Source organism: Oreochromis aureus, linkage group 3 (assembly GCF_013358895.1).
Source record: "Oreochromis aureus strain Israel breed Guangdong linkage group 3, ZZ_aureus, whole genome shotgun sequence".
Lineage (NCBI taxonomy): Eukaryota > Metazoa > Chordata > Actinopteri > Cichliformes > Cichlidae > Oreochromis > Oreochromis aureus.
Genome location: NC_052944.1, coordinates 48,748,194 through 48,775,619, shown reverse-complemented (window position 1 = coordinate 48,775,619; position 27,426 = coordinate 48,748,194). Strand labels below are relative to the sequence as shown.

The 27,426-nt window shown below is 39.5% G+C and overlaps 2 protein-coding genes across 4 annotated transcripts; both read right to left on the bottom strand.

Annotated features, from left to right (window-relative positions):
* Nucleotides 1-1,235: 1,235 nt before the first annotated feature.
* Nucleotides 1,236-6,152, bottom strand: LOC116319343 (endonuclease domain-containing 1 protein-like). Of its 2 annotated transcripts, none has more exons than XM_031738635.2 (3): nt 6,093-6,152; nt 2,975-3,325; nt 1,236-2,795 (listed from the first exon to the last, which is right to left on the bottom strand). In XM_031738635.2, the coding sequence occupies exons 1-3, from the start codon at nt 6,123-6,125 to the stop codon at nt 2,064-2,066; spliced, it is 1,116 nt and encodes a 371-aa protein (XP_031594495.2). In that variant the 5' UTR covers nt 6,126-6,152; the 3' UTR covers nt 1,236-2,063. The 2 variants fall into 2 exon arrangements, with proteins under 2 accessions (XP_031594495.2, XP_039466408.1); XM_039610474.1 differs by lacking the exon at nt 6,093-6,152 and adding an exon at nt 3,534-5,759.
* On the bottom strand, nt 5,952-27,104 carry tec (tec protein tyrosine kinase). Of its 2 annotated transcripts, none has more exons than XM_031738642.2 (18): nt 26,529-27,104; nt 23,434-23,637; nt 21,844-21,948; nt 20,426-20,507; nt 18,871-18,999; nt 16,264-16,316; nt 15,959-16,158; nt 15,080-15,145; nt 14,221-14,275; nt 12,947-13,026; nt 12,725-12,858; nt 11,255-11,329; nt 10,385-10,556; nt 9,606-9,822; nt 9,416-9,480; nt 9,206-9,324; nt 8,958-9,115; nt 5,952-7,373 (listed from the first exon to the last, which is right to left on the bottom strand). In XM_031738642.2, exons 2-18 carry the CDS (start codon nt 23,569-23,571, stop codon nt 7,290-7,292), a joined length of 1,932 nt encoding a protein of 643 aa, XP_031594502.1. In that variant the 5' UTR covers nt 23,572-23,637; nt 26,529-27,104; the 3' UTR covers nt 5,952-7,289. The 2 variants fall into 2 exon arrangements, with proteins under 2 accessions (XP_031594502.1, XP_039466407.1); XM_039610473.1 differs by lacking the exon at nt 26,529-27,104 and adding an exon at nt 26,396-26,513 and having other exon boundaries at nt 7,238-7,373.
* Nucleotides 27,105-27,426: the final 322 nt, after the last annotated feature.

The following is a 27,426-nucleotide window of genomic DNA, read 5'->3' as shown; positions in this document are numbered from 1 at the left end:
AACCACTTGATTGATTTGTTTGACATGTTGTTATCTGTTCTTGTTTTAGCTGTAGCAACCTTACCCTTATAAAACACGATGGGAACGATGCACATTTTTACTATAACAGTTTATGCTATTTAAAGTATTTAAAGTGATGGGTAATGCAAGGCTTTGTGAAACACTGAACCATTTAAAGCATTCATGTATCATAGTTTTGAAACAATCTGAAACCATCTCGACAGTGACACCTGCTGGCCAATTTGGTTTATCGCCAGATCTTGAAGATGATGTTGTGAAACAGTGACCCAGACGAGTCCTGCACAAGTCAAACAAATACTTATCATACCATTCTGTCAATAACTGTGATCAACACATGTTTTGGAGAAATCCGCGTATAAACAAGTCAAGTAAATAATGAGACTGTTAAAGACAGCAAGAGGTCTTTAAAGAAGATGAATCAGTGGTGCAGATTTAAAACACTGTACAAGTTTGTACAAGAGCAGGAAGAATCAGGTGAATAAATGGGCCGATAATGAAGTTAGCTGGAAAAACATGATCACTTTTCACAGAATAATTTTTAAATAGCAGTGACACCTTGTGGCGAAAAACGTAATCACCACCGCATGACTGGTTACCCTTCTAGCTACAGCAGCCAATTTAACTAGTCATTGTGAGGCTTACCATGCAGTGGGCATTTCCTTCTGTGCGTTTATGAAGCAGCTGTGAGTAATAATAGGTTTATTAGCTGTCACGACCTTTGTCGCTATCAGTTTATTGCAAGACCTGTTCATTTTTGTCGAGGGGAGTTGTTGTGGAAGCTAACTGTATCTTTGCATTCCACGTGGTGGATAGCATCCATATGCTAGTCCAGGCAGTGAATGTTCTTGTGGTGCCTTGATAAATCTGTCTGAATTTATCATTAACTGTTCATATTTACCAGTTCTGTTTGCATTGCTATTGTCATTCTTCTTTGGGCAAGATAGTGAATCTCAAGTTTCCCATGATACATCAAGCAAAGTCTGTGCATGTATTGAAGTTATTGAATAATATATTGTACCATTTTGTGTATTCAGGTTTAATTTTTTTTTTTTTTACTAACAGAAAACGTGCTTCAAATAAGGAAATAAACCTAAAACATTTAATAGTCTAACACAAGATTATATATGTGTGTATATATATATATATATATATATGTACACACACACACACACACACACATACATATATATGTTGGAATCAGTTCTAGAGATTAATGACAATATTTGCATTGTTTATTGTAATCAGCTCTATCTATCCTTGGTCTGCACAGTATTAGTCCCTCTAGGGCATAGGTGTCAAACTCTGGCCCGCGGGCCAAATGTAATTTGGCCCGCGAAGCCATGCCAAATTACTATTAGAGCTGGCCTACTGGTATTATACATCTAATATATATATCGTTTAGTATTAAACTTTGTTTGTTCCATATTCAGTTTTTCAGCAAAACTTGTTTGAGTCCATAAGAAAAGATTCATTCTTATATCTGGAGGAAGATTTTTTTTTCAATAAATATTAATGTTAGCCCGCGACTTTGTTCCAGTTTTGAATTTTGGCCCACTGTGTATTTGAGTTTGACACCCCTGCTCTAGGGGCAGAGTTCAGAGAGAAAACTGAGCCTGATGTTTCAAATGTCACAATCGCAAGGTCAGATATTGAGTTAAAATTCTGATGTTGAATGATGTTTTAGATAACAGCCCATCATAGTAAGAGGAGTAGATGTAGTAACTGGAGAGCCAGATCTTAGTAAGCAAGGCAGATGTTCAAATGGGAGAGCCAGTTTTTGTCGATGTAGCAGGAAGGGGCAGCCATCTGCAGTGGGGGTGAATAGAGAGAGGTGAATAAACAGATAGCAAGTGAAAATGGTGACTGAAGAAGAAACACGATGAAGTGCATCATGGGAATTCATCCATCTATCCATCCATTCTCTTCTGCTTATGTTTAATAGGGTCAATGGTTGTACTGGAGCCTATCCCGGTTACCATAGGGCAAGAGGTGGGGTACACCCAGGTCAGGTCACCAATCTGACATAGAGCTAATAGAAGGTGTTAAAAGTAGAGAAACCGATGTGTTAGGAGTAGAATTTGAAGCGTGGGGGTCAGTTGTAATGTGGTTGAACCAGAAGGTGGAGTGGGAGTGGCAGTTGTTAAATTGCTAGGGGCAGAAGTGGTTGATATGGATGAGGGGCAGAAGCAGTTTTTGATATCTGGGTAAAGCTGTGAGACAGTCTTGTGTAGAGGACACTGTGTTCCAGGAAACATGTTAAACTCAGAGTCTGCTGTCCTCAGTTTGTTGTGCAGTTCTGAGAGAGTCTCAGTCTGTAGATATTTGTGTTTAGATTCATCTGGAACATTTTCACCCCAGTGTGCACTAGCGATCCACATGTCCATGTTGGAGCTGTAGCAGCAGAATGCCGACCAGAGCATGGAGGGAATGTTAATCTTGTTGTTAAGGACGTTGTTGGAGCTGGGTTGTGCTCCAGTTATCACAAAAGCTTCAGTGACACCACTGCTATTTTTGCAGTATTTGTCCATAACACATTTGATGCACCTCTCCATTTTGTTCCAGCTTCCCTGGTTGAAAGTTCTTGCTTGTGGAACAATGTTGGTCAGGGTGAAAGTAGCCAGTTTATCATCTTTGGTGAATGCATGAGAGCTTGGAAATATGTGACCTTTGTCATATGTTCCATTGGATTTAAAATCAATGTCGACAGCCTGGTGATTGTAGATCTTCTCTTTATCTTTTCTCCTCATGTTATTGCTGTCATTTTCATTCTCAAGCTGCAAAGAGGTGGACAGTTAGCAATGTATATACAGTAAATGGCTAACATTCTAACACATTGTAAGATATAAACAAATCTATAAAGTTTCATTTACAAACTTTATAAATAAAGTTATAGATTTATAGATACTTTATAGACTTTATAGATAAAGTTTGATTTACAGTCTGTGAGACCTACCTGTGGCTCTATCTGCCAATGACTTCGGGGTCGCTTTATTGCCACGTCTCCAATGTACTTGTATGCAGAAAACACTGGAATCTTGTTTTTGATGTCGTAGAGAGTTAAAAACCTTCTCTTGTTCTTATAAGTCTGGCAGATAGGCTTGTACTGGTTCTGGTTCACAATGTTTCCACTTTCCAAGACACCGGGGACCTGAGGGGGAGTTTCCTCAAGAAGAAATTGTTTACAGATTGATATCGACGTCACCACTTCAGCTAAAGTGGGATCTATTAAGAGGATTTGGAAGAGGAGGGCAGGGATGGACAGGAAATATGTTTGTATTGATGACATCCTTAACTGAGATGTGTCCTGCAATCAGATGAAAAAACAAAAAGATTGATCAGGAATACGCCTTAAAAAAGAGTAATGCTAGCCTTCACATAATGGCAACAGAACGTCTCGATTCTACAACAGATATGTACCAGGGGTGCATAAGTGGAAATTACTAAATGAAGCTGCAGTGACCTTGCATTTAATGAGTCATTGTGACTCTAATTGTCTGTATTTGCAGACTTACATCTGAACAGGTGTTTCCCTGGAAGGTCTGTAAGTACACAGTAGGTCTTTCAAAGAGTGTGCTTTGGTCTAAAAATAAGTTGAAGGGTGGTGTAAACACATGCCCAGCTGCCTGCTGGATACGTGGGCGGCCACCTGAATGGACAGCTCCCTGTCACTGGGCCAGGCGGCGCCGTTGGTCCGGGCCGATTCCCTCTCCCGCTCGCGGGCAGGGGCGTGGAAGTAGGCTCCCCAGCCTCAGTTGGGCAATGGGGTATGTGGTCGTGGTCTGTGGTGCCGCTACAGGGGAGGTAGACACAGCTGAGCGGCATCCGCAATCATACCTCACCGGCTTAAAGTCTGGGTTAACTCCTGTCATTGTTGTTGTTGTTGTTGTCAGAGAGTGAGCTGTGAGTGGAGAGCTGCAGCTGTTTTGTAACAGCAACCGTGTGAGTTAAAAAGTAAATGCTGAAAAGCATGAAAACGGCATCGTGTCTGCTGTGGTGTGTTTACAGTCACCTTGTTCTTAAGTTATCGTTTTTACAAGACTTTCAGAAAACTTACTCTGATCTCTGATACTGACATCAAGGTCAGTGAGATTCAAACTCGTCCGAGATTCTTAGTAGATACAATTGTGGTAGCAATTTGACGGTCTTGCAGAGTCCTACATCACTTCATTCTCAAACTATCCAAGCAACCTGCCTGACTTGGTGATTTTATTCTAAATTTGACATAGAAACATATCAAATGTTTAAATAGGATAAAAATCACCATTTAAAAAACATATTAACTCATTTTGAACTTGATGGCAGCAATATGTCTCAAAAAGGTTTTATTTACTACCCTGTAGATTCTGGGAACTGAGGACAATGGTGGAATTTTGGGAGAGGAATGTTATCTCATTCTTGTCTGATGTTGGATTTTAGCTGCTCAGTAGTCCAGGGTCTACTTTGCTACATTTTTTCATTTCATGATACTCCAAATGTTTTTAGTTCACAGAAGGTCTGGACTGCAGGCAGGCCAATTCAGCATCCAGTCTCTTCTACTATGAGGCCATGCTGTTGTAATAGATGTAGTATGCCTTTTAGCATTGACTTGCTGAAATATGCAAGGCCTTCCCTAAAAAAAGACATATGGATGGGAGTGGATATTTATCTGACCTGTATATATCTTTCCACATTGTTGTGCCTTTCCAGATGTGCAAGCTGCCAATTCCATAGGCATAGGGCTGTAGGCTTTGGAACTTAGCTTTGACAGCAAGGTGAATGGTCCCTCTGCTCTTTATTAAATATAAAATTTCAATTCATTTGGCCACAGAACAGTTTTCCCCTTTGCTACAGACCATTTTAGATGAGCTTTGTCCTAGAGAAGACTGTGGCATTTCAGAATCACATATGGTTTCTTCTTTGTATGAATGAGCTTTGCATTTGTGGATGGCACACTGTAGTGTGTTAACAGATATTTTGCACTGTTCATGACGAGGTATTTAAAATCTTGACATTTTTAAGATGACTGTTCTGAAATTGTTCCACACTTTGTAGAGTTTGTTTTTTTTGATTGGTGAACTACGTTGAAGTGCTGCCTCTCTAAAATGCTTTTATACCCAAACATGTTACTGACTTTCTGCCACTTAACCTAATTATTTGCAAAATGTTTCTCCTATTGTTTCATTTTGCACTTACTTTTCAAGATTTTTTTTGCCCGTCCCAACATTTTTGCCACATCTTGCTGCCATCAGATTCAAAATGAGCTAGTTTTTTTTTTTCATGAAAGTGGAATGTCTGAGTGTAAATGTCAACAATGTTTTCTTTGTTCTTTTTATAAGAATTGAAAATAACTTTATTGTTTTTAATCTAAGTTTTAAAAATTGTTTGAATGTTTTTGGAAGTGAGTGGTCAGTATGACTCACAAATCACTATATAAATAGTCCATGGTCCGAATGTTGACAAGCATAGCAACTGTAACTAATGGAGACGGGTTTAACACTGAGTTACTTTCTTAGTATTTAGGTGGAAATCACATAGTGAGCGTACAGCCTACAAACACCACCTAAAGTCACGTCACGTTTCTTCATAAATGTAAAATTTTTATCTGTCATCTGAATGTGTTGTTTTTGACACACTCAGATGACTAATAATCTATTTCTGTTCAACATGTTTCTAATTAGCTAAAGACTTTGTTCAGACCAACTTCATCAGCGTTCAGTTTAATAATTTTCAACAGAATCATAATTTGAAGTATATATGCATTGTAATATTACATGTATATCATTTAAGTTAAAAATGTATATATTTCATAGCTAAATATTTATAACCCATAAGATACTTAAATGTTCTGATTTTGCATTTTGTAATCAGTTTTCTCATTAATTTTCCAGTGACACTGAAAATGAGCTAAAATGCCATTACTAATGAAATAAGTTTATAAATACTTTGAAATATAATTCTTTAGCACTGTGCACATAAATATAAAAAGCTGTGAAAATTCACAGGGGATTAAAAATGTAATTTAAAATGTAATCCACACCTAATATTAAATAATGAAAAATACATTGAATAATCAGTAAGAAGGCTTAACTTACCACTCTCCAGATAGTCACTGAAACTGCTGTCATGTGAAAATGTCTGTGGAAACTAGAGACACTTCCTCAGTTGCGTAAATATGGATGATATGGAGTAGTTCAGCAGTTTTATTATGAGAAGACTATGCACTGTCAGCAATATGTTATCAATATTATTCTGAAGAAGTTAACGTCAAACTTGTGCAAAAGAGTAATTTTTTCACAGAGAAAAGTCTAAGTGCAATGTTTGTTGTCACAGAAAACTGGCCTTGTAGCACGTTTACGATTATTTATTTAGTTAGTTATTTATTTTCTACAGTACTCTAATGTTATGCATTGCATTATCCATATTATGTGCGAGATGTGTTGGGGAAGTACACAACATAAAGAGCACACACGGGTAACTTCCTTAACTCTGTGAGGTCTAGGTCATCAGTGACGACCCCAGCCCGAGCCCCAACACGAAACACAGTCCTATGGTTTGAATTTCACAGACTAGGGAGAGCAGTTTTTATAAAGCAAAAGTTACATATTTTGACTTTAAAAGATTAGCAGTTCGATGGTGACCCCTCTACTGTTAGGGTCAGGGTTTCATTACAATCCTCTGTTTTATTTAGGAAACAATGGAAAAGCTTTTACCAGAACAAATATGAGATTTAATTTAAAATGTAACATCTACTATTTGAAAATGTGTTTATTTAGCATGGGCTCAGAACAAACCCAACACTAACACTAGATGGGTTGCTGTAGGCCTCATGGATGTCACAGCAACGGCTGACACAAATGAGTATAAAGTTAGGGGAAACTTGAGCCTGACAAAAAAATATTTTCTGTGGCTTTTTCTTGCTGACAGGTCTCTGACCAAACGGCTTCCTGTTCGTGTCTGAGTGGGAGGAAACATGTCAGCAGATAATGCATCGTACATGCAGAGCCTGTTTTTATGTGTTTTCATTGTTGCTGTCAGTTCATGCTGGTGAGTCATCTTGAAATACCACCAACATGTGTTGTGAACTTTAGTCTTTAGTACTGCTGGTGCAGGTGTTCATGGGTGCGAGCTGATGTGATTTAGTGAACGGAGAATGAGTTTAGAGCTGGTGCGACTGGTCCTTCCTCCACATTTAGTTCATCAGTCCATTCCAGACACAATAAGCACCATTTCATTGCATTTTAGATGTGGCTCCTGAATGGCAGCCATGGAGGATGCAAGCAGCTGATTGGTCAGTTTAGAGTTGCCTCGTCGTCCTCCAGAGCATCAGAGATCATTACACAAAGACTGGCGAATGATGGACGGTCCTCTGGCCTCTGCAGAGAGAAAAGACACAAGATATTTGAATACAACACGTTTACAGGTTTATATCATGTTAGACGATGGGTTCTCGTATCATCAGACCTTTCTAATTATCCATATTAAAAAGTTGATTTAAATGAGTAAATGTTCAGCTTTTCTGCATGTAACAAAAAAGTCAAACATTGGGCCTTTTTCTTGTTCTTTTCAGTCATGTTTGTGTGGTTCTGTCTTTTAATAACAATGATTGCCACATTATCCCAAGGCAAAAATGGGCTTGTCTCAGGGCGCTCTTACTTCTCCACCTGGAAACCACTGTTAGAAACAGCTGAGCTAAAGAGGTCAATAGAGGTCATGCCAAATCATAAAGCAAAACAAAACAAATTACAGCATTATGATTTTTGTGAATGATCACTTGTGTTTCACGTAATGTGTTCCAAAGTAAAGTGTTACTGTAATCTAGGGCTGCAACGCTTTATCGAGTAATTTGATTATAAAAAATTCTCCACACAAATTCTTAGCTTCGATTCTTCTTAGCACGGTATTGTCACCATGGAAACGTGAGCGTTTCACCCACATTTGTGACTAAAAACAGACCTGCAATACAAACGTATTTAGGAGCAGCGTGCGAATAAGTTTGACAACATTAAGCCCACACAGCCTCCAACTCATAACACAACAGCAGCAGTGATGATGACGCTGGCACAGTTGGAGCAGGAGTCTGTACACTGGAAGAGCAAAGAGGCGGAGCCGTCACACCATCCACCGCCATTTGTTTTACACAGAGAAAAATCAGCAGTAAGCTTCCAGATGTTGTATTAAAATATGCAGATGAACTTTTTACTTAGTCTGATATCATGTTCAAATCATACAGCATGCTGAAGGCTGATGACAGCCGTCCTATTTTACATGGAAGCGAACAGGGGCGAGTCTAAAGGGGGGCATAGGGTGTACTAGACCATTTAAATTTCAAGGCTTTCGTAACATTTTTCAGCTTGAAAGTGAAATAATGTAAAATACTATATCAATTAAATTGTATTAACATTTAAAAATATAAAAATAAAAGCTTTTGTCACAAACTAATAAAAATGGACATCGCTAATAAAACTCTGAGCCACTGACCTGAGCGAATTTAGGTTGGACAGTGAATTATTGTTAATATTATTAATTAACGTCTACACCATCATAACGTCTTATTTTTAGCAGCACAAAAACTTTGCATCAAAGCACAGGGGGGACTTCAGAATGCGGATATGCTCTCTTCATTGCAGCCACCACATTCTCCTTTAAAGGCATAAACTCTGAAAGCCTTCCTAGCCTTTCTAAAATGGAAACCAATAAGCAGTTCATTTTTGAAAGACCTCTTCTTTCTCTTGAGAATATTTATTATTGCTCATTAATAAAACAAAAGTATTTTTTATCCAGTTACTCGATGAAATAATTGATAGATTAATCGATTACTAAAATAATTGATAGCTGCAGCCCTGTTGTAATCACATTACATTTTTTAGTAATTTAGTACAAAGTTTAGTAATTGCATTACAGTTATTTAGTGTTATTTCTGCCTCATATAAGGAATTTACTTCACACTTTTTACTCACCTCATACCAGCACATCTGCATGATATCATAGATGACGGGCTTGGCCATTTTGGGCCTGTACAGTCGATGACCCTGTGTAACTAATGTCACCACCTCATGGTTGGGACTTTGCTCAAATGGCATCCGACCCTCTGTGAAGACCTCCCACATCAACACACCTGGAGACACAAACGCAGAGACGATTTTTTTATATGAGCGCTCAAACAATTTCTGTCTGTTAAACTAAGTGGAAAAATATCCCAGCTCACCGTATGACCAGACGTCCGACTTGCTGCTGTATTTGCAAAAGTTAAAGACTTCAGGAGGTGACCACTTCACAGGAAACTTGGCGCCTGATGAGCTGGTGTACTGATCATCTAACACGTATCTGCATTTAAACCATTTAGTGATATCACACACTTTTATTTTCTATCTGCTGACTTAATGCAAGTCATTCAAAACTGGAGGGAAACTCATACCTGGCCATGCCAAAGTCAGACACTTTCACCACCAGAGAGTCGTTTACCAGACAGTTTCTGGCTGCCTTTAGAAAACAAAGACGAACAGAATAGTATGGAATCAAAACATGTGATTAAAAGTACTCAGCAGCTCAGTTTCCTGAGCGTTGGGTTAAACAGTTTCCCAATGACGACCCAAACTTGAAGTTACCAAGTCTCTGTGGATGAAGCCGTTGGCTTCCAGGTGCGCCATGCCCTCGCAGACATCCAAACAGATACTCAGCAAGCATCCCTGGTTAAAGCTGCCCCGCCGCTGCCTGAGGTAGTTCAACAGGCAGCCCTGCTCCATGAACTCAGTGACAATGTAGATTGGCCGCTGCTGGCTGCACACCCCATACAACTGCACCAGTTTGGGGTGGGACAGTCTCCTGGAGAGGGGAAGTGGTTTTGTAAAATGGAAATGACATTTTCCAAGCAGCAATTTTAAATATTTGCTGGTCAAAGAGGCTCAAATGTGAAGATTCAGTTACAGATTTCAGTTCCTCATTTGTCGTATTTGATTGTAAATAGATCATTTCTCTGCTTGTTCTGAGACAATCACCACCCAACATTCTACCGGACAGAGAAAAGGTAAGGAAAGCTCCTTTTGGTTGCTCCCTTTTTCACAAGCCGTCACCACAGTAGGTAGCTCCACATGTTTGATGTGGCAGATTTTCACACAGTGAAAGGGTTTGTGTCTTCTCCCAGGAACAAACCTGGAATCTTTCACTTATGAGGTGAATGTGTAAACCACTAAACTATGGAAGCACATAGATAAGGAGTAGGTGACATATTGCTGTAGCACTTTCTAGCCTCCACCAGGTGGTGGCACAGGTGAAGGATGACTTCATCTATGCAGTTTATGAATAGGCCTGCAAACATAGTTCAATTCATTCCTCTTTCTCTCACCATTTCCTTATACAGTATAACTTTGGTCTTTTCCTCACTTACATCATGACCTTGGCCTCCTCTATGAAGTCCTCCTCATACATGGCTCCCTCCTTTAATGCCTTGATGGCCACTTTGTGTTGAGCTCTCCACTTGCCGAGCCTCACTACTCCGAACTGACCGCAGCCCAGCTCCTTCATGAAGGTTAGCTCATTGGGGTCGATCTCCCACTTTTCTGAAGGGGAACCATTTCAAAAGTTACAAGAGCACAACATCACTCCCACAAAAACACTGTTAATGATATTTGTCGCTCTTCAGTGAACTCAAGTTTGTACTCTAGCATCAATCTGGCAATGGTTAATTTTTAATTTTAGTTCATAAAATATTTTGAAAGTTAACATCTGAGTTACTAGATTGGACTTGGTGTGCATGAATTAGTTGAGTTTCTCATCTAAGACATTATTTTGATAGGTAAGATAAAATGTAATTTATTTATATATGCAGGCATCCTGGAGTTAGCAAGAATAACCATATTTTTCCTCTGATAGCCAAATTTGGCCAGACAAGATAGGTTTTTTTTGGCTGATATTGGCTTTTCTTTCAAAAGAAGTTGCTCAATACCCAACAAAGGCTAAACTTAGCTCTATTTGTTGCATTGTTGCTAATAACAACCTATTCAAAACCACATTGTGAGTTTTTTATTCCTTATGAGTAATTTGGAGTCTGTTTTGCGCTAGGAGCCAGCCATTGTCACTGTTGACGGTTAGCGGACTCTATTTTCAGCTGTTTTTAAATAATGTTGTGCATGTCACCTCGAGAGTTAGTCAGTCATTCATATTTATTTTTTATTTTATAATTGGCAATAAAAAGCATTTGATATATGAAAAAGAGCATTATTTATTTAAAGATACACAGTTTATCATAAAGACTCACCATAGCTGAAGCCAGCAGTGGATGGAGCTGATTTGTCTTGTTTTCCAACAGGATATCTCAACCTGGCTACAAGACCTGAGAGATACGTATAGAGAGATATAAATGTAAACTTTACTAGAGAGCCCTTCCAGATGGGCTAAAAGGGGAGCCCAGACAAGGAAGCTTTCTGTCAGATGTATCCACATTCAACATTTTTTGAGTCATTATCTAGATCGGTATAGGTGAGGATTAAATGATACATCAAAACTTTGCCTTTATTCTCAGCTGTTATAGTTAAACCGTTTTTCAGTCAACACAAATAAGAACAACTTCACAAATTCAGTACTAGAAATTGTTCTTTTCAGGAAACCTTCCAAATGAGCTTTCGAACTTTCGACGGCTTTGCAGGTGCTCTGTTGCATCACTTATGAACTGAACTTCTTTTGACCTATGACTTGGAAAAGCAAGCGTGACGGCAGACCTCGCTTTACTTATGGATATTTCACAGATGTGCACATTGAGTATGTGCAATGCAAATCCATGTAATGAGGCCTTTTCGATTGTTTTTCGTTTTACAATATGTCCATTGCTGACAATGTCAGTTCAAGTTCAGGCTAGAAAACTAAAACTGGTTCTGGAATTAACTTTCCAATGAGTTTTGAACCTATTTCAATGTAATTAACTTCAATTTTATTTATATAGCGCCAAATCACAACAGCAGTTACTTCAAGGCACTTTATGTTGTAAGGTGAAGACCCTGCAATATCCCATTGAGGATCATGTGTCAGAAAGTACACACTACTTTCAGTAGTGAGGTAAAACAGTTCAACTTAAAGTCTAGGTACTTTTTGTAATATTTTTGTAATACAGTGGTCCCTCATTGATCGCGGTAGTTACGTTCCAAAAATAACCAGCGATAGGTGAAATCTGCGAAGTAGCCAACTTTATTTTTTACAATTATTATAGATGTTTTAAGGCTGTAAAACCCCTCACTACACACTTTATACACTTTTCTCTGACAGGCTGGAACATTTTCACACTTTTCTCCCTGCTTTAAACACTCAAAGTTCAAACCTTTGTAGAAAAATAAGTCCAGTATTTATAGAATGAAACCAAAGGAACCCACAGGTGACGATGTTTCATCGACACTGTTGTGTTTGTTGGGGAGAAAACTTACAAACATACAGTACAGCACTTCAGAGTCACACTGCTAGCGATCGAAGATTTATGTAAATTTGACAAGCTGAACGGATTCTGTACTGTACAGGAGACACAGGACGAGATTGATTGACAGTGGTCTACAGCCAATCAGGACGCAGAACACAATGTGATTGCGATGTGTGCATCACTGTCACCACTGACATTTTGGGCCTCAGAAAGTCAGAAAAGCAGCGTAATGCATTTAGCTAAAGTCACTGTTTAACAGTCTACATAAATTCTTTTTAATTTTACAGGCACAGACTGAAGCTTTTCCGTGTGCATGTTTGTTACCTGCTGCATTATGTTTGTGGTATTCAATCAGGTCCGGGATGGAGCTGAAGAGGTGTTTTTCAGCCAGGTAGAACTGCTTTGGTAAGGTTTGCGTCTCCTTGATGTGGTAATGTTTAATAGCTGCACCTCCATCCCTACAAATACAACATAACCACAGTGTAAATCAAGTTATATGAGCTTTATGTCCTAAAAATTATAACTACCACACATGTGCAGAATTACCCTGAAGACTTGGTGTAGAGCGAAACAGTGTAGGTTCCTGGGGTGCTGGAGTTTCTAATAATGAAGGCTCCTTCTTTATCCTGGAGGGCATGGCACAGAGACAAACACAGGCTGAAAACTAGATAAGATTTGATTATGCTGATATTAACATAATCAAAGAATATTTTTGTTTAACCTCTCAACGTACACCAGGACAGACTAGTTTTTGGGTTAGAGTGGGTTTTATTTTAGTCACAAAAGAAAGTTTTGACCTTGCAGTTTTTCTCTTGCAGGATTTTCCATTTCAGCGTTCCAAACAGGCAAAAATGAACTCTAACCCCAGATCGGCTACGTAGTGCTTGTTAAAAGATTAAAGAAAACACTCTGTTCACTCTTAGTCTGATATAATTCATTTTAACTCTGCCCCCTGACCTTCTACTGATTTGTATACAGAAGAGTGACCCAGCGTTTTCAGTTTTGTTTGAGTTCTTATGTTACATTTTGATGTTGAGATGATGTTGAGTTCTGGGGTTATTATTTGTGTGCCTTGAGTTTTATCTAGTTTGTTTTCTTGTGTATCAGCCCCACTAAAGGCTTGCTTTTTGTTTAACTTCAGTTCAGTTCTCCCGTGTCCGCTTTTGGGTCCGTTCCTTAAACACACCGGCTGCTCAGCCATGACAGCGTGCCTGTAATGGATGAAACTAAGCAGCTACTTCTTCAGCTCACTGTTGTTCCTAAACTGACCTTGACTAAACTTTGTACTTTACCATCTATGATTAGGGTCAGACTGGATTAACATCCACCTCTTTTTTAATAGAACGCTAACCTGTGTGGAACTACTAAATGGAAATACTTTAAAAAGAAATACTGAAAGGCCAAAATGCATGAGACTTAATTTGAAATGTAACATTTTCTAGTTTGTGGAAACCATGTAGTTAAAATAAAAGCCATTTTAATATTAAACAGTTCGCCTGGTGGCTGTTAACACATTTAAAATTCAAGACTTTTGTAGTCCATACGACAGTAATTTATGTTATCACAATCATCTTAGTCAAAGAATCCAGAAAACCAGAAAGGCTGATAATGTCTAAATTTGCTTTAGAAGTCCAAGAAACTGTGTTTTCTTAAGAACAGATGTCTTTCAGCAAAATGCTATCACTAATGTCACTGTCTCTAAATCTAGAAGTCAAAATAGAGAGACACATTACAGACATAATGAAGAAAGTGTCATAGGAGTACGTATGAACAGGGAGGGAATAAAGACAAAGAACCGGAGAAAGGAGAGAGAGTCTAACCTCCTTCCTTAGCAGCTCCTCAGCTTTATTCCTGTTGACATTTTTATTGTACCAGCTGGAACAAACAAACAAAAAAAACACAACATGAGACTCTCTCCAGTGCTCTGCCTGCTTTGTAAAGCACTATCAGCTGGCTGAATCCAAATGTCAAGAGTGAAATGAGCGTTTGCTGGAGGATAACATGACTGACAGTGAACTGTTTGATTCAACTGCAAATACATTTACTTCAAAAGTACAACATTGGCCTCCAAATGATCGCAATTTCTCTTCTACAGTTTTTGATCCACTTACAGTGGCAAAACCATTTCATCAGTGACTTTGTGATGGTGTCGCAGGAAAGCTGAAAGTCAACCACGGGAGTTTTAATTTTGGTTTAGTTTCACTTCATTTAAAGAGTGTTTTTAGCGTTTTTTGTTAATTAATGTTCAAGATTAGTTTAATTTTAGTTAATTTTGTTATTATTACTATTATAAGTTGTCTATAGACAATACAACAGAATGCAAGTGTGTGACCTCTACTAATACGGATCCTGGTTTTATCATAAAGGTCTAACTTTAACTAATTACAGCTTTAATCAGAAAATTACACTTTAACTTTGGAAACCTATTTAAGATGTACTTAAGTTGACACAGTTAACTTGAGCAAAACACCACATATCAAACTCTAATTCAAATGTGCCCAACGTGTATCAAACAGTTTGGCGGTTGGCCATACTTTCAGTCCATAGAAAGTGTACTGGTGTCCTAGCAGACTCAGGAAATGGCAAATTTGAACAACCCTCTATTAACAATCCTACAACATTAGGATTCAGTCAGCCATTAAACTCAAACTGTAACTGAGAAATGATTAACACACTCACACATATTGGACCAAGTTTCCGGATTTTTTCTCCGTTACATAGTTACTTGGAATGTATCCTTCCTCACTGTGAAAAAACACAAAACAAACCACCACAACACACAAAGACATGAGGAACTAGGTGGCAAAACACAGAAAAACACGCTTTTCTTTTCTTTTTTTCTAGTACAAGTACAACATTTGACTGGTCGCTTTCAAAACACTTTTAAGGGCCTGAACCAAATTTACACAAGAATGTTGACCCTACATGAGCCAGTTCACCTCCTCACAAACACTGGAACAATGTTGTGATTCTTTACATTCTTCACTTTTTAAAACGTGTAGCTTATACATACAAGGGTTAGGCCTAAACACGCTAACTCATATTCTCTTCTTTCACTTCAAACTCATTATCATTTAATTCAATTTTATCTATATAGCGCCAAATCAAAACAACAGTTACTTCAAGGTGCTTCATATTGTAAGGTACTAATTAATAATTAAAATAATGCATGAATGTAAACAGTTTCATTTTTTGAGACACCAAATAATTAGAAAAAGCCGATGGCAGAGTACTCACATGTGGTAAAGATTTTAACCACAGGTTTAAGTTCTATTAGCTAATTGGCTAATTTACACTTAAAGGCTATGTCTACTTCATTAAAAGGCCCAAATATGTTTTGCAGCTCCTTGCAGATTTATTTCAGTCTACAAATTGCTCTTTTAATAGAAAAAGGTCACCAACCCGTGCCTTATGGGAAATCAGTCTATGTGCCTGGTGTGTGTGTGTGTGTGTGTGTGTGTGTGTGTGTGTGTGTGTGTGTGTGTGTGTGTAAAAAACTGTCAAAGAAAGGAAATGTCACCATCAGAGTTTATTAATATATGTGCAACATGAACTCACTTATACTTGTTGCGTGCCCTGTACCAGTTGACATCACACTTATCCACAATAACATACTCTTCCCCTTTCACCAGACTCAGATCATGAGGCTCCATGCCGGGGAAGTCGTACATAGCCACCACCACCTCCTCTTCCTCATCCTCCTCATCGTCCTCGTCCTCACCCTGGGGGGTCGGGGGGGCGGGAGGAGGATTCCGACGCTGCAGGAGAAGTAGGAGTGACTACAGGCTTGCAGTTCCTGACTCTTACTAATATCTTATATTAGTAGTACACTTCTGTGTGTGTGTACGTGTGTATGTGGTTACCCTGTCTTTTTTATACTTCTCTCCAGGAATCGGGGGCAGAGGTTTTCTGGAAACTAAAAAAAAAAAAAAAAAAACAGAAACAGCGAGTCAAGCATGAAGTTTTTACATTTTCTCATTCTGTTTTATCTTCACCACGATCTCTGCTTTCAGTTCACGCGGACCTCTTGACCCCTCTGCTTCTGGTCACCTGTTATGTGGCTGATTCACAGCTGAGGCTCACTAAACTGTTGCAGTGTGCCAGTCAACGCCTTAGCTTTTAAGCTATAAATGTAATTTCCTGTTTTTCTTTTCTCACTTGGCGAATCAAGGGTTTCAAAATGTCCTAAAACAACCATGAAAATGGAGCAACACAGAGTTTTATCTGAAAATGTTTACTGTGAAAGGTTGACCTTTCCTATACTACCGACTTTTACAAATGTATTCTACTAGTTTGAGGTGCTCTGCCAAAGTGTATTAATGTAGTTATCGCTACATTTCACTGATGACTGGAGTCACTTTGCATACTCAAAGGTGGCTTTGCACTGTGGCTTTAATTGTGCATGTGACTATACAAAACTGGTAGGCTTTATCTGGGACACTTAAATGCTATTTAAGTACAACTCAGCTGCCATTGGCCTGTTACTGCTCCACAAGTGAGTGTTTCAACATACTCACTCCCAGTGTGGTAAGCTGGTTGCCCAGCAGCTGACAAAAAGTGTTAAGAGGCTACAAATGGTCATTAGCAAAGCCCACAAAACTATTGGCTGCCCTCCTTTCTCTCTCCTAGGCTACATCCACACTAGCCCGGATAAATTTGAAAACGGCGTTTTCATCTGAAAACGCTCCACGTCCACACTATGGTTTTCAGTCTTTTTCACAGTGTGTCCACATTGAAACATCCGAAAACGCTTACGTTCCAGTACTGCGCATGCGTGAAACCCAAGACAATTCGACCTGTCTCATTTCTGTCTGCCGTTTATTTACTTTCCGGTGTTCCGACGGCTCTTTGAAACGTTGCGGCAAAATGTCGAGTACAAGCACCGAGTTTTTTAAATGGACTAACAATGAGGTGGAGTTGTTGCTGCGAGTAACACAAAAGTACAAAATTCCAAAAGCGAGTGAGAATTAAAGAATTTGAAGAAAAGCTCTCTGGAGCATGTGCAGACTGATATTAATCTTTAATAGGGCTGTCAAAATTGAGGGCAAACAAAACAACTGCTGTATAATGCCCTCCGCTATCTTAGTTTAATTGGTCACATGACTGCATCACATGACTAAAATGTGTCATCGTCGGCGTTTTCAAATGTATCCGCTTTGGAGAGCGTTTTCAAAACGCTGCGTTTTCCTTGACCGAAAATGGTGTCTCAGTGTGGACGGAAGGCCAAAACAGACAGAAAACGATGCGTTTTCAAACAAAAACGTATTAGTGTGGACATGGCCCTAGATATTGCTACCTCACCAGAGGTTAAACATTGCCTGAGACTGCGGTCACTCTGGCCACCACCTGTCTGAGCCAATGATCTGTAACATCTGCCCCTAGGTCACTTGCTCAGGTCATTAAGAACTCGGACTAACAGACCATGAACAGTTTGTTCCATAAAATAATTACCACTTTCTTACAAAAAGAACAGTTGGGTCAGTAGATGCTGAGGTGCACAGAGGTCACCAACTTTCTCCAGTGTCAGTCACTGCTGACTTCCAAACTTCATGTGGCCTTCACATTAGCTCAAGATCAGTGCATACAGTGCTTCATGGAAACAGCTGCATCCAAGCCTTCCATTACCAAGAACGATGCAAATCGTTCGACGCAGTGGTGTTAACCATGCTGCCTTTGGACTCATATTCTCTGGAGTGGCGAATCACACTTCTCTGTCTGACAATCTGACGTATGAGTCTGGGGTTGGCAGTCAGGTGAATGGTCATTGTCTGACTGCATTGTGTCAAGTCTGTATCCGTCTGGGACTCCGAAGCTCATTTTCTCATGAATACAATGTAAAAACAAGGCTTTCTGTTTTATTTTGTTCTAGTATATAAAGCACAAAATGAATTTTTAATACAGAGAAATGAAATATGAAAACTGATATTTACACACAATTTATGGATTCTACGTGAAGCTCAGAGGCCATAACTGTGAGCTAAAAAGACGCTGTAAGGGTCTGTAGCATTTAATGTTAACACACTGATGTAGAATTTTGGACCTAGTTAGTTTCCAGTATGATGCAATCGATGTGATGTGGTTGGTGCTGAGCTGACATAAAATGAGTGCAGCGAGAGGACATGAGCTTAGCAAACAGCTAAGACGTGCTGCTAATATAAGCTAAACCTTGCTTCAGATCTGGGTCAAAGTGTCACCAGACAGGTTGATGAAATTGATTTGTTCTTTATGAAATCCTGACTGTTAAACATGGATAAACACATAATTTTCATCGGAGGGGGGCTGGTTGAAGCACTGTGTGCCTTGCAGCTTCTTTGTAGACATTCTGGACAACCGGCCTTCGTTACAAGCTCCATTTAAAGGTTAATTATTTTTCACAGTTTGTTATTAACCATAAAGTTAATAACAAAGTCAAGAGAAAGGAAGTCTAGATGGAGTACAGAAAGACAAACATATGAGCGTCAGTCACTTACTGTCTTCTAACGGGTTGTACTGCTCACACCCCAGTGCTTGTTTTTCTGCCTGGCAGCAGCAGAGCCACAGCCCATCCTGCCAGAACTGAGGGTGAAATTTCACCAAGACCTCTGGGTTGTCTTTGATCTCTGGATGCACACACGCACACAAACACACAAAATTTAAACAAAACCAGGTCTTTCCTGCTGCCTCTCTTTGAATTTTTATGTCTAGATTATCTGAGACTGGTTTTCCTTGATAAGCTGTTTGATTGTATATAAAGTTAGGTCCATACACTGCATACGCGTCACAAAAGCTACAGCTAATTAGCTTTAATTTAGGGTGGAACAAAAGTATCCTGTGAAATGTTTAAACTCTAACCACAGTTGTAGTGACAGCTTGAAGTGAGGAACTCATGATTGTCACAAAAGAGTGGGTTTCCTCTTTTGTAATACCTTGCCAGTCCTTTAATGCAGCTGTTTTCACTTGTTCGTTTGTGGGTCTTCCTGCCTCAGTCAGTGCAGAATATTCCACTCCTTTACCTTTAAAACTTTTGGTTTTCTTTCACTTGATGCTTTGGGTTCTTGTCCATTTGTAAGCGGCATAAAGTCAACTTTGCAGCAGTTGACTGAATCCCTTCATCTCCCCACATCATTTATTAAATGCAAGTGACCTATTGCCGTTATAAGCCACGTGTTTTCAGGCGCTGTTGTGTACTCCAGTTCATAAATCATTCCAAGCCCTCCCCATACTTTTTCTTCCCATATTTCTGGTACAAGTTCATTTTAATGTCACCTGCCCAAAAAAGCTGTTCTGTCCAGGTTTGGCTGGTTCAGATTTTTTTTTTCTTACTTTAATTTGGCATTTCCGTTCGTAAGGATGATTCATGGTTCATAAATCTTGCTGTGGGTTCAGTATTTTCTCTTATCAAGTCTTTTCTGGATAATAAAATGTCTACCACCTGGAGGGTGCTCTTTATTAGGTTGAATGTTCTTAAGAGTTTTTCTTTATCATGTCAAGGATCCGGTGATCGTCTGGGTGTTTTTATGTTATAATTTTTTTAAATTCTCAATATGCATCAGATTGATGTAGATTTGGTCACTTCTAAGGTCGAGTTGCACCCATTTATAGGCCTGATGACTGATACTTGCATTATTTTATAAAGAAAATTAAATTCTTTGGAATAAAAACATCAACAAAATAAAAAGACTATCATGATTGGTGCATCTCTAGAAGAACTAGTATTGATACACGGTGCAAACTATAAGACACTATAAGAAAAAAAAATGAACTAGCCATAGTTCTTCTGAGGTTTGAGAAATCAGGTCAAACTACTAAGCAGCCCCCAGTGTTTCTGTTAAGTAAATTAAATGTAAAATTTCTCACGAAAGGAGCAACAAGAACAATGGAAACAGTGCAGGGGTGCTGGCAAGGGCTTTGCATGTGTGAAAACCAGTTTGTGCTTTGTGGTTCAACGTGTGAAAAAACATCTCTGCAGTAGTTCAGATCTCCAAAGTATCTTAACCCTGAATTTGTGCCTTTGCTTTCTTTTCACAGAACAAAACAGGGACTGACCATCTTTGAGGCTCTGGACCCATCGGCTTCTGCTGTCGTGACTTGGAGCAAATACATAGAGGGTGTTGCTATCATACACCACCTGGACACAAACACAAAGAAAAATCTGTCTGCTAACGCAGTGATAGTGACAAGAAGCACTCTGAAAGCTTAAACATCTGCCAAGCCAGCTCTTAAGGGATTAGTATTATAGTTTTTACATATTCATTTGTTCTTTTTAAACATACTTTTAAGATTTTCACAATGCAGCAAAAATAACACAACGTGAAAGAAAGGCTGATGTGAAAGTGTGGTTGGATTTGGCATGATACTTGGATATAAACTATAATGTGATATTTATAATCCCCATATACCACTGTCATTTCCTAAATGCTCCCAATACAAACAGAGTAAAATTTAAGCATATTTTTGAAGATAAAAGATGTTTTATGAAAGTTTGAGCTTCTTTGACCTTCAAGAAAAGGTCAGAGGTCCAAAATGATGTAATATTTTGATTTGTATAAGGGGCTTGGCAAAAAAAAATTACTAGACTTCTTTAAGTTTCATGAAAATGTTTCACCTCTCATCTGAGAAGCTTCTTCAGTTCTGAAACCAAATGGTAGAAAGTCCCAGTTGTCCTTTGAGAGGGTCGTTGACCCACAATTGATCAGTTTAAGAATGGGACTCAATTTGTGTCTATTTGCATAGTTGTTTTCCTATTAAAAAACCCATGCAAATGTACTCCTACACTGGTTAACAAGCCAGCTGGAACAGAGAAGGGACAGAAACCCCTGCAGATACAGGAAAAGCATACAAAATCCACACAGAAAGTCTCTACCCTTGATTCAAACCCAGGATGTTACTATGAGGTTGCTATGTTGCTATGAGGCAAGCATGCTAACCTCCACACCACACCGCAACACGGCATCCTACCAACCTGCTTCAGTTTTGTCAAATGAAATTCTAGTATTTTATTAGTCTATTACTGCTTATACTTAGCAGTAATAAGAAGATACGTGTCTGTTCTCATTGTAATACAGTTTATGAAAGCAGATTACTTATCAAGCTAGCTAGCATTAGCTGCTAACTTAGTACTGCACTCTTTTGTCCAAATTTGGTTTCTTATGGCATCAAGACTTTAAAATCTCCAGAAATGAATGGGCGATGTCCTGGTGTCTACCTTTTACATACAGTCTGTGTCTTCTACCCCACTTACATATAAGAACACCAGGTTACATTATCAAAGTAATTACATTCCCTTTAGATGCTCCTTTACTTTGAATGTAACTATAGGTCTTAAGAACAGTTTGAATGTTGACCTGTTTCTCAGGTAGGACTGTTCAGTCTTTTCCACAGATCTTACACTACTCCTTTAACTCGACAGTGTGAATATAAAAAAAGAGGTCTCTCTGGTTGCATGTGAGAGTGTGTGTTTGTACCTGAAAGGGGTATTTGTTCTGGCAGGGGATGACCCCTCCTCCATTCTTGACGACCTCCACACATCTGATGCGACTCAGTTCGATGGAGCCCCTCTTGAACTTCTTCTGTTGATGCAAACATCGTGTCATTTTTTTGTTCTTGCTATCTTTGTAATATTATCCAACTGCAGTCTTATACACTGAGACATTTTGTGCTGACATAGCATATTTGCACATCAGCAGTAATGAAATGATCGTTGAACTAATCTGACATGTAACTTCAAACACCGTGTCATTTCCTCCAGCAGTATTTTTGATTTAAACTGGGATAAGAGCCCTGTGTGCAGCTATGTGGGTGTTTCTAGCAAAACTGAAAGTACAAATGAGATGGACACTGACCTTAAAACGGGGTGCTGCTACCTGAACCAACAAAATGTTTAAAAAGACATTTTCACAGTCACTCCTACTCATTTGTCGAGTTTGAAGAGCATAGTTCACACTAAAATAATGTAGACGGATAACACGTTCACACCTGTGCAGTACAAATGAACTGGAACCATTAGCTTAGCTTAATGTCAAAAGAGAAATGACTATTCTGGCTCAGTGTAAAATTAAAGTGCTGCTGACTCAAATGTTCTTTAATGAAACACACACAGCTGCTATTTATTTAACCAAAGGGTGCTTTTCTTCCCTGTAAGTTAGACTTCTGCATCATCTGTGCTGTTGTTGAATTCTCGGATAGCTTTCACTTCAGCATTCTTTGAAAACCGCGTCTCTAATAATGTCTCAAAAATACCTGCTGAACAGGAGTCCAGCTGTTGTTTCCAGTTTTCCTCTTTGAGTAAGCTGACTGGATATTGAACATGTTTCACTAGCAAGTTCAAAGATCTACTGATCTAATTCCCAGACTATATTATAGGACTAAAGTATAGAACTAGGTAAGTACAAATGCTGAACCAGTGCTTCTTATTGTCTGTTATATGTGTCTTGTTTAGATAAAACATGGATAAAGTTTTGAAATGAAGTCACTACATGTACAAGTAATCTATGTGAGCCAAAAGTCATGCTGTAGAATGTTCTGAACACTCCTTTTCAGTCATTCTTTTTCCCAATTTTGGATCTGTATGATGTCATAGAGAGGGGATATCCCTAATATGGTCATCACTCATTTCAATGACGAGCAGCCACTCAGATGAAGCTCTGTTAAAGTAAGGGTGGCATTAAAGAAAGGGGGTTAAATCAGATTGTTGGAGAGACTGTAAAAAAATTTACTGCTATAAAGTCCAACAATTAAGTTACAGAGCTGGACATGAGCAGAATAAGTCTGCTTTAAGAAAATGCAAAAATGTCAGAGCTGGACTTGCTCATGATCCATCACATTTCACAGGTTGTTATAATGTCTGAGAACTAAAATCCCTAAAATCCACTGAGACGTCAGGGAGACTTACAAACAGTCGCATCATGTGCAAATCATGTACATCTTGTTTCACTAAAGTCTGACCAGTACTGTAGGAGTAGTGGATGACCATCACCATTATGTAATCTCATCAGGAGTTTGACTAAAGGAGCTAAAAATAAAAACAGAACAACTGAACAGAAACTGAAAGCGACCTCAGCTTTTCCATCATAGTATGTCAGCCGGCTCTTGGTGAGGACGAACAGCCTCTCCTTGTAGTTAAGCGGCGACGTCCTCTTCTTCTGCTGCGAACGCTTGATCAGCAACTCCTCCAACAGCAGATCCGCACTCATCCTGGCCCCACCCACGGCCTCAGCCCATTGGTGGAAGACGTCAGACCGCAAAGGTAAGGAGCTGATCTAAGAGAGATGACCAAATTTCCAAATTTAACACATTCCTCCTTCCACATAAAAACTCCTTCAGATTTGTTGTTCCAAAGAAGAGTTAACATATTTCCTGAGATGAAATAAATTCGAACCAGTATGGCCACAAACAGGAAGTCCTCCTTTGTCTGTGACCACATTGTGCTTCTATCACAGTAAAACTTTAACAAATGTTTTCTCCTAAATTTCTGGTAGTATGGAGCTTTTTTGGAAAGCTGGACACAGCGAGCAGCTCTGAGGGATTTTAATGCATTTTCTGTGGAAGCTTTATTTAGCAGGGATTCATTTTTGGTCATTACATCCGCCCATACTCTGAGGAAGTGCAGCCATCTATACCGAGCTTTCATTATGACCTATTTCTGTCTGCCTGATTCTGCTTATTTTCCTTTAGAGCCACAAGGCTCATGAGCACTGTCTCTGTTTACATGCGATGCACACTGATTTCCTTTATTTCACCGGCAACGCTCAGTTATCTTATAATAACACGGTTTAGTTTCACTTGTGTCTACTCATTTCACCTCAGCCTTTGTTATTTGTTTTCTTCTAGAAGGATGTGATTCATCCAGGATAAGATTTAAGATAGGCTTTAAAATACAAACCACACAAAATCATGCTCTGGGCGCTAACAGAACGCTTAAAATTTAATTGTTTACTTTTAAGAGTAAAGTTAAAGTTAAGATCTGCTCCGTGTAACACCATGAAAACACCATATGTGTCACTTTAATAAAGTAATGAACTCTAATGACCTTTGCACTCAGTGGCCTCACAAGCCATTCACTCACTGTCAGCTCATTATGCAGTCACATAACTGTCTTGCTGATTATCAGCTCATTTGCTGTGATTGATTCGATGGCCTGATTGATTCAACCAGCACAAACTACTGAGTGTGATTGATAAAAACCTGTGGGCCTGGAATTCATCGACTATAAATTAGTCACTAGCATTTGTGGGTAGGTGAGTAGCATATTAAGCTTACCAACCACATCCAATAGTCAGTACATCTTTTGTGGTCATCAATCATCCAGTAAAACACTGAGTCAATCAATAATTTCAAACTAAAAGAGGTGTTTTGTATCGAGCTGATTGAGGATGTGCTCTTATCTGTGTCCACTCAATACAAAGCTCTTCTCTCAGTTTGAACTTATCGAGTGATTCACAAATTTGGTTGGCAAGTAATAAGTGATTCCGTGCAAATCTATCAGAGGTAAGGTGAATGTTTAGCTGCGTTACACAGAAGCCTTTTGTTTCTGCTTTGTGAAAAAAGTAATGTGAGCATTCAACATTAGGAGGCAGATGGGGTCGGGCATGACCAAGCAGCAACACCTGAGGTTAAAAATACATGCTAATGCTCATAGCCAACGCATTTCCCACAGTGGTCACCTTAAACTGTCACCAAAAGTGCACAAACACTCCCACAGACTCCTAATTTTACGATTCTCAAATTCAGCCGAGGAAATCACATTTTTACAAGAAGCTGTTTCTAAGAACTGCGTGATGGGAAAATTCACCCAAGTCATTAGAATTTTGCTGAGGTTTAACTTTGGGGTGTGTTTGTGAGGCTGCATTAGCCAAACATCCCATCGTTTGTGACGTTAGCTCCTTATTGTAATTAGCTGACAAATATTATGCTTCAGTATTTCAGAGTCTGTCACTTAGCATGAACCAGCAGGTATGTGTCTGTGTGATGCATCCAAGCAAGCAAACATAGAGCCCTTTGAAATACCAGAGTCCAGAAACCAGCAGGTGACTTCCTGGTGGCATTCGAAATGTGTCAGACATGTGTTACTGCTGCTCGAAACAAAAACGAGTCGAAAAACAAAGCTGGGTTGAGGCAGAGCAGAAGAAACCTCTTCTTTTGGTCTCATGAGACTGTTTCCATAACGCTAACCTAAAACCTTAAGATCATGCAGAATAACACTGCGAATAATATCTGATAAGACCATTTGATATAACGTCAGTTACAACAGTGTCATGCATGTGCCTACAGAGACATGTAAATGGTTTCCTTTATGTAACTGTATGTATGGGATAAACGTGTTGACAGTTTTCATGCTATATCTCGAACTACTCCGAAGGGTGACAAAGGCAACACCTGTCTTACTGGCATTGCACAATGATCGCACATTTGTTACTGGTGAGCTGTGGCACCGCTCCTTAGTCAAAGGCCAAGTTGTTGCCCCTCTTCACCTGCTACCTTCTTTCTTTTCAATTCAGGAAGCAGTAAAGCATCCTTTGACTATGAATAGAACACATTCAGGTATAATCTTCACAGTACATTCGTCTATAAAGCATAAACCCTTCACTGCGTGGGTGCAGTTTGGATTTTAAATGGCCCCAACAAGGCCGAGATTCTTTATAGTAGTGTCCGTTAGGTTTTTCCAACCGCACTTAAATGCAGAAGAAGGAAGGCAGCGCTCGCCGGTGATTTGAAGCGTATCGCGGCTTGTACACCTGTTCTCAGGTGATACTACACAGTACTACTACATATAACATATTATATATTATTTTTTTAAAACTCATACTGTCCTATTAAACACTAATAAGGACAACTTAGAAGGCAGCAGCACATAGCAGGTCCGTCCGTACACGTTACTGCGGTGTCTTTTTGTCAACCTAACATTTTTGATGGTGTTTCTTTTTAGTCTGGTCTGTTTGCTGCAACATCGCCCTCGCACAATGATAGCTTTTAACGTTTTTAAGCGTTTTCGCACCGTATCCTGTGTTTTAAACTCACAGCTGAGCGGCACTTCTGAACCCTGAAGTCACACTCGGTGGTTTCGTTCACGGACAGCCGCACACTCTGCGCACAAAAGCCAGAAAGTTTACAGGAACTTCGCTGGATGTCTGTGGAAAGAAGGTGCCCTTACCTCCGCGCCTCATTTCCCAGTTTCTCCTCACTTGGTTGGAGCGCGTGGATCTCCCATGTCACTGTGAATATCAGGAGCGGGATTCAGGAAATGAAGAGAAATGCACTGGCTCACGGACACGCGCACTTCCTCGTACTGCGCTGCAGCACGGTGACTGATTTAGACCTCTGGGGTGAATCTTTGTAGAACGCTGCGTCACCAGTGGGTGACCGTCCCCCGTCGCCAGCGTTCACGTGTGTGCGTGCTGTTAATTACCTCGTGTTTCGTGCAGAAGAAGCAAATGAGATGCTGGGATTTTGTTCCATCACGGGTCCCAGTTTTGCTGTGGTGACTCAATTTTTTTATTGCACTTGCAGGAATTTGCTGACATCTGTGAATTTCTATATTACTTTTTTTTTCTCACTGATGAATTCCAAAACTAGGATAAAGTAGTTGGGAAGGGCTAATAATAGAGCTGTGTCAACACGACCTGTAGTTACATCTGTAGAAATGTGCACATGAGGTCACACCCTGCGTACACCCTGAGGTTTCAAAAGATTAATGTGCACAAATGTAGTAACTCCACGAAAGGCCCCAGGGCAGTTTTTTAGGGGGGCACCTTCAGAGCCCTGTTACACCTGAGCAAACATGGCATCTCTCAATCTCTGTCGCTCTCTCTCACACACACTGTAAGTGCAAAAATAACAGGATATAGTCATAATTAGGGATGGGTACCGGTGTCCGGTGGTTCTGACAAACGGTAGTAACCAGACCGAAAAGCAGCGCACATTTCGGTGCTTTATTTTCCTGAGCCAATTCTAGCCAATCATTTTACGTTTCCAAGGATAGTAGGCGGGGCCAGGTACGTACGTTCTTTTAGAGCAGAGCTACAGATTAAAAATGCCCAAGGCGAAGCGGT

Excerpts from the sequence above, each read along its gene's own strand:
- LOC116319343 (XM_031738635.2), bottom strand. The coding sequence starts at position 6,125 with ATGACAGCAGTTTCAGTGACTATCTGGAGAGTG. Across the intron at positions 3,326-6,092 it reads CAGTGACTATCTGGAGAGTG|GACACATCTCAGTTAAGGAT; the intron begins GTAAGTTAAGCC and ends ATCTGATTGCAG. Across the intron at positions 2,796-2,974 it reads ATTGGCAGATAGAGCCACAG|CTTGAGAATGAAAATGACAG; the intron begins GTAGGTCTCACA and ends ACCTCTTTGCAG.
- tec (XM_031738642.2), bottom strand. The coding sequence starts at position 23,571 with ATGAGTGCGGATCTGCTGTTGGAGGAGTTGCTGATCAAGCGTTCGCAG. Across the intron at positions 19,000-20,425 it reads GGTCCAGAGCCTCAAAGATG|AGATCAAAGACAACCCAGAG; the intron begins GTCAGTCCCTGT and ends GTGTGCATCCAG. Across the intron at positions 7,374-8,957 it reads TGCAGATGTGCTGGTATGAG|AGGCCAGAGGACCGTCCATC; the intron begins GTGAGTAAAAAG and ends TTCTCTCTGCAG.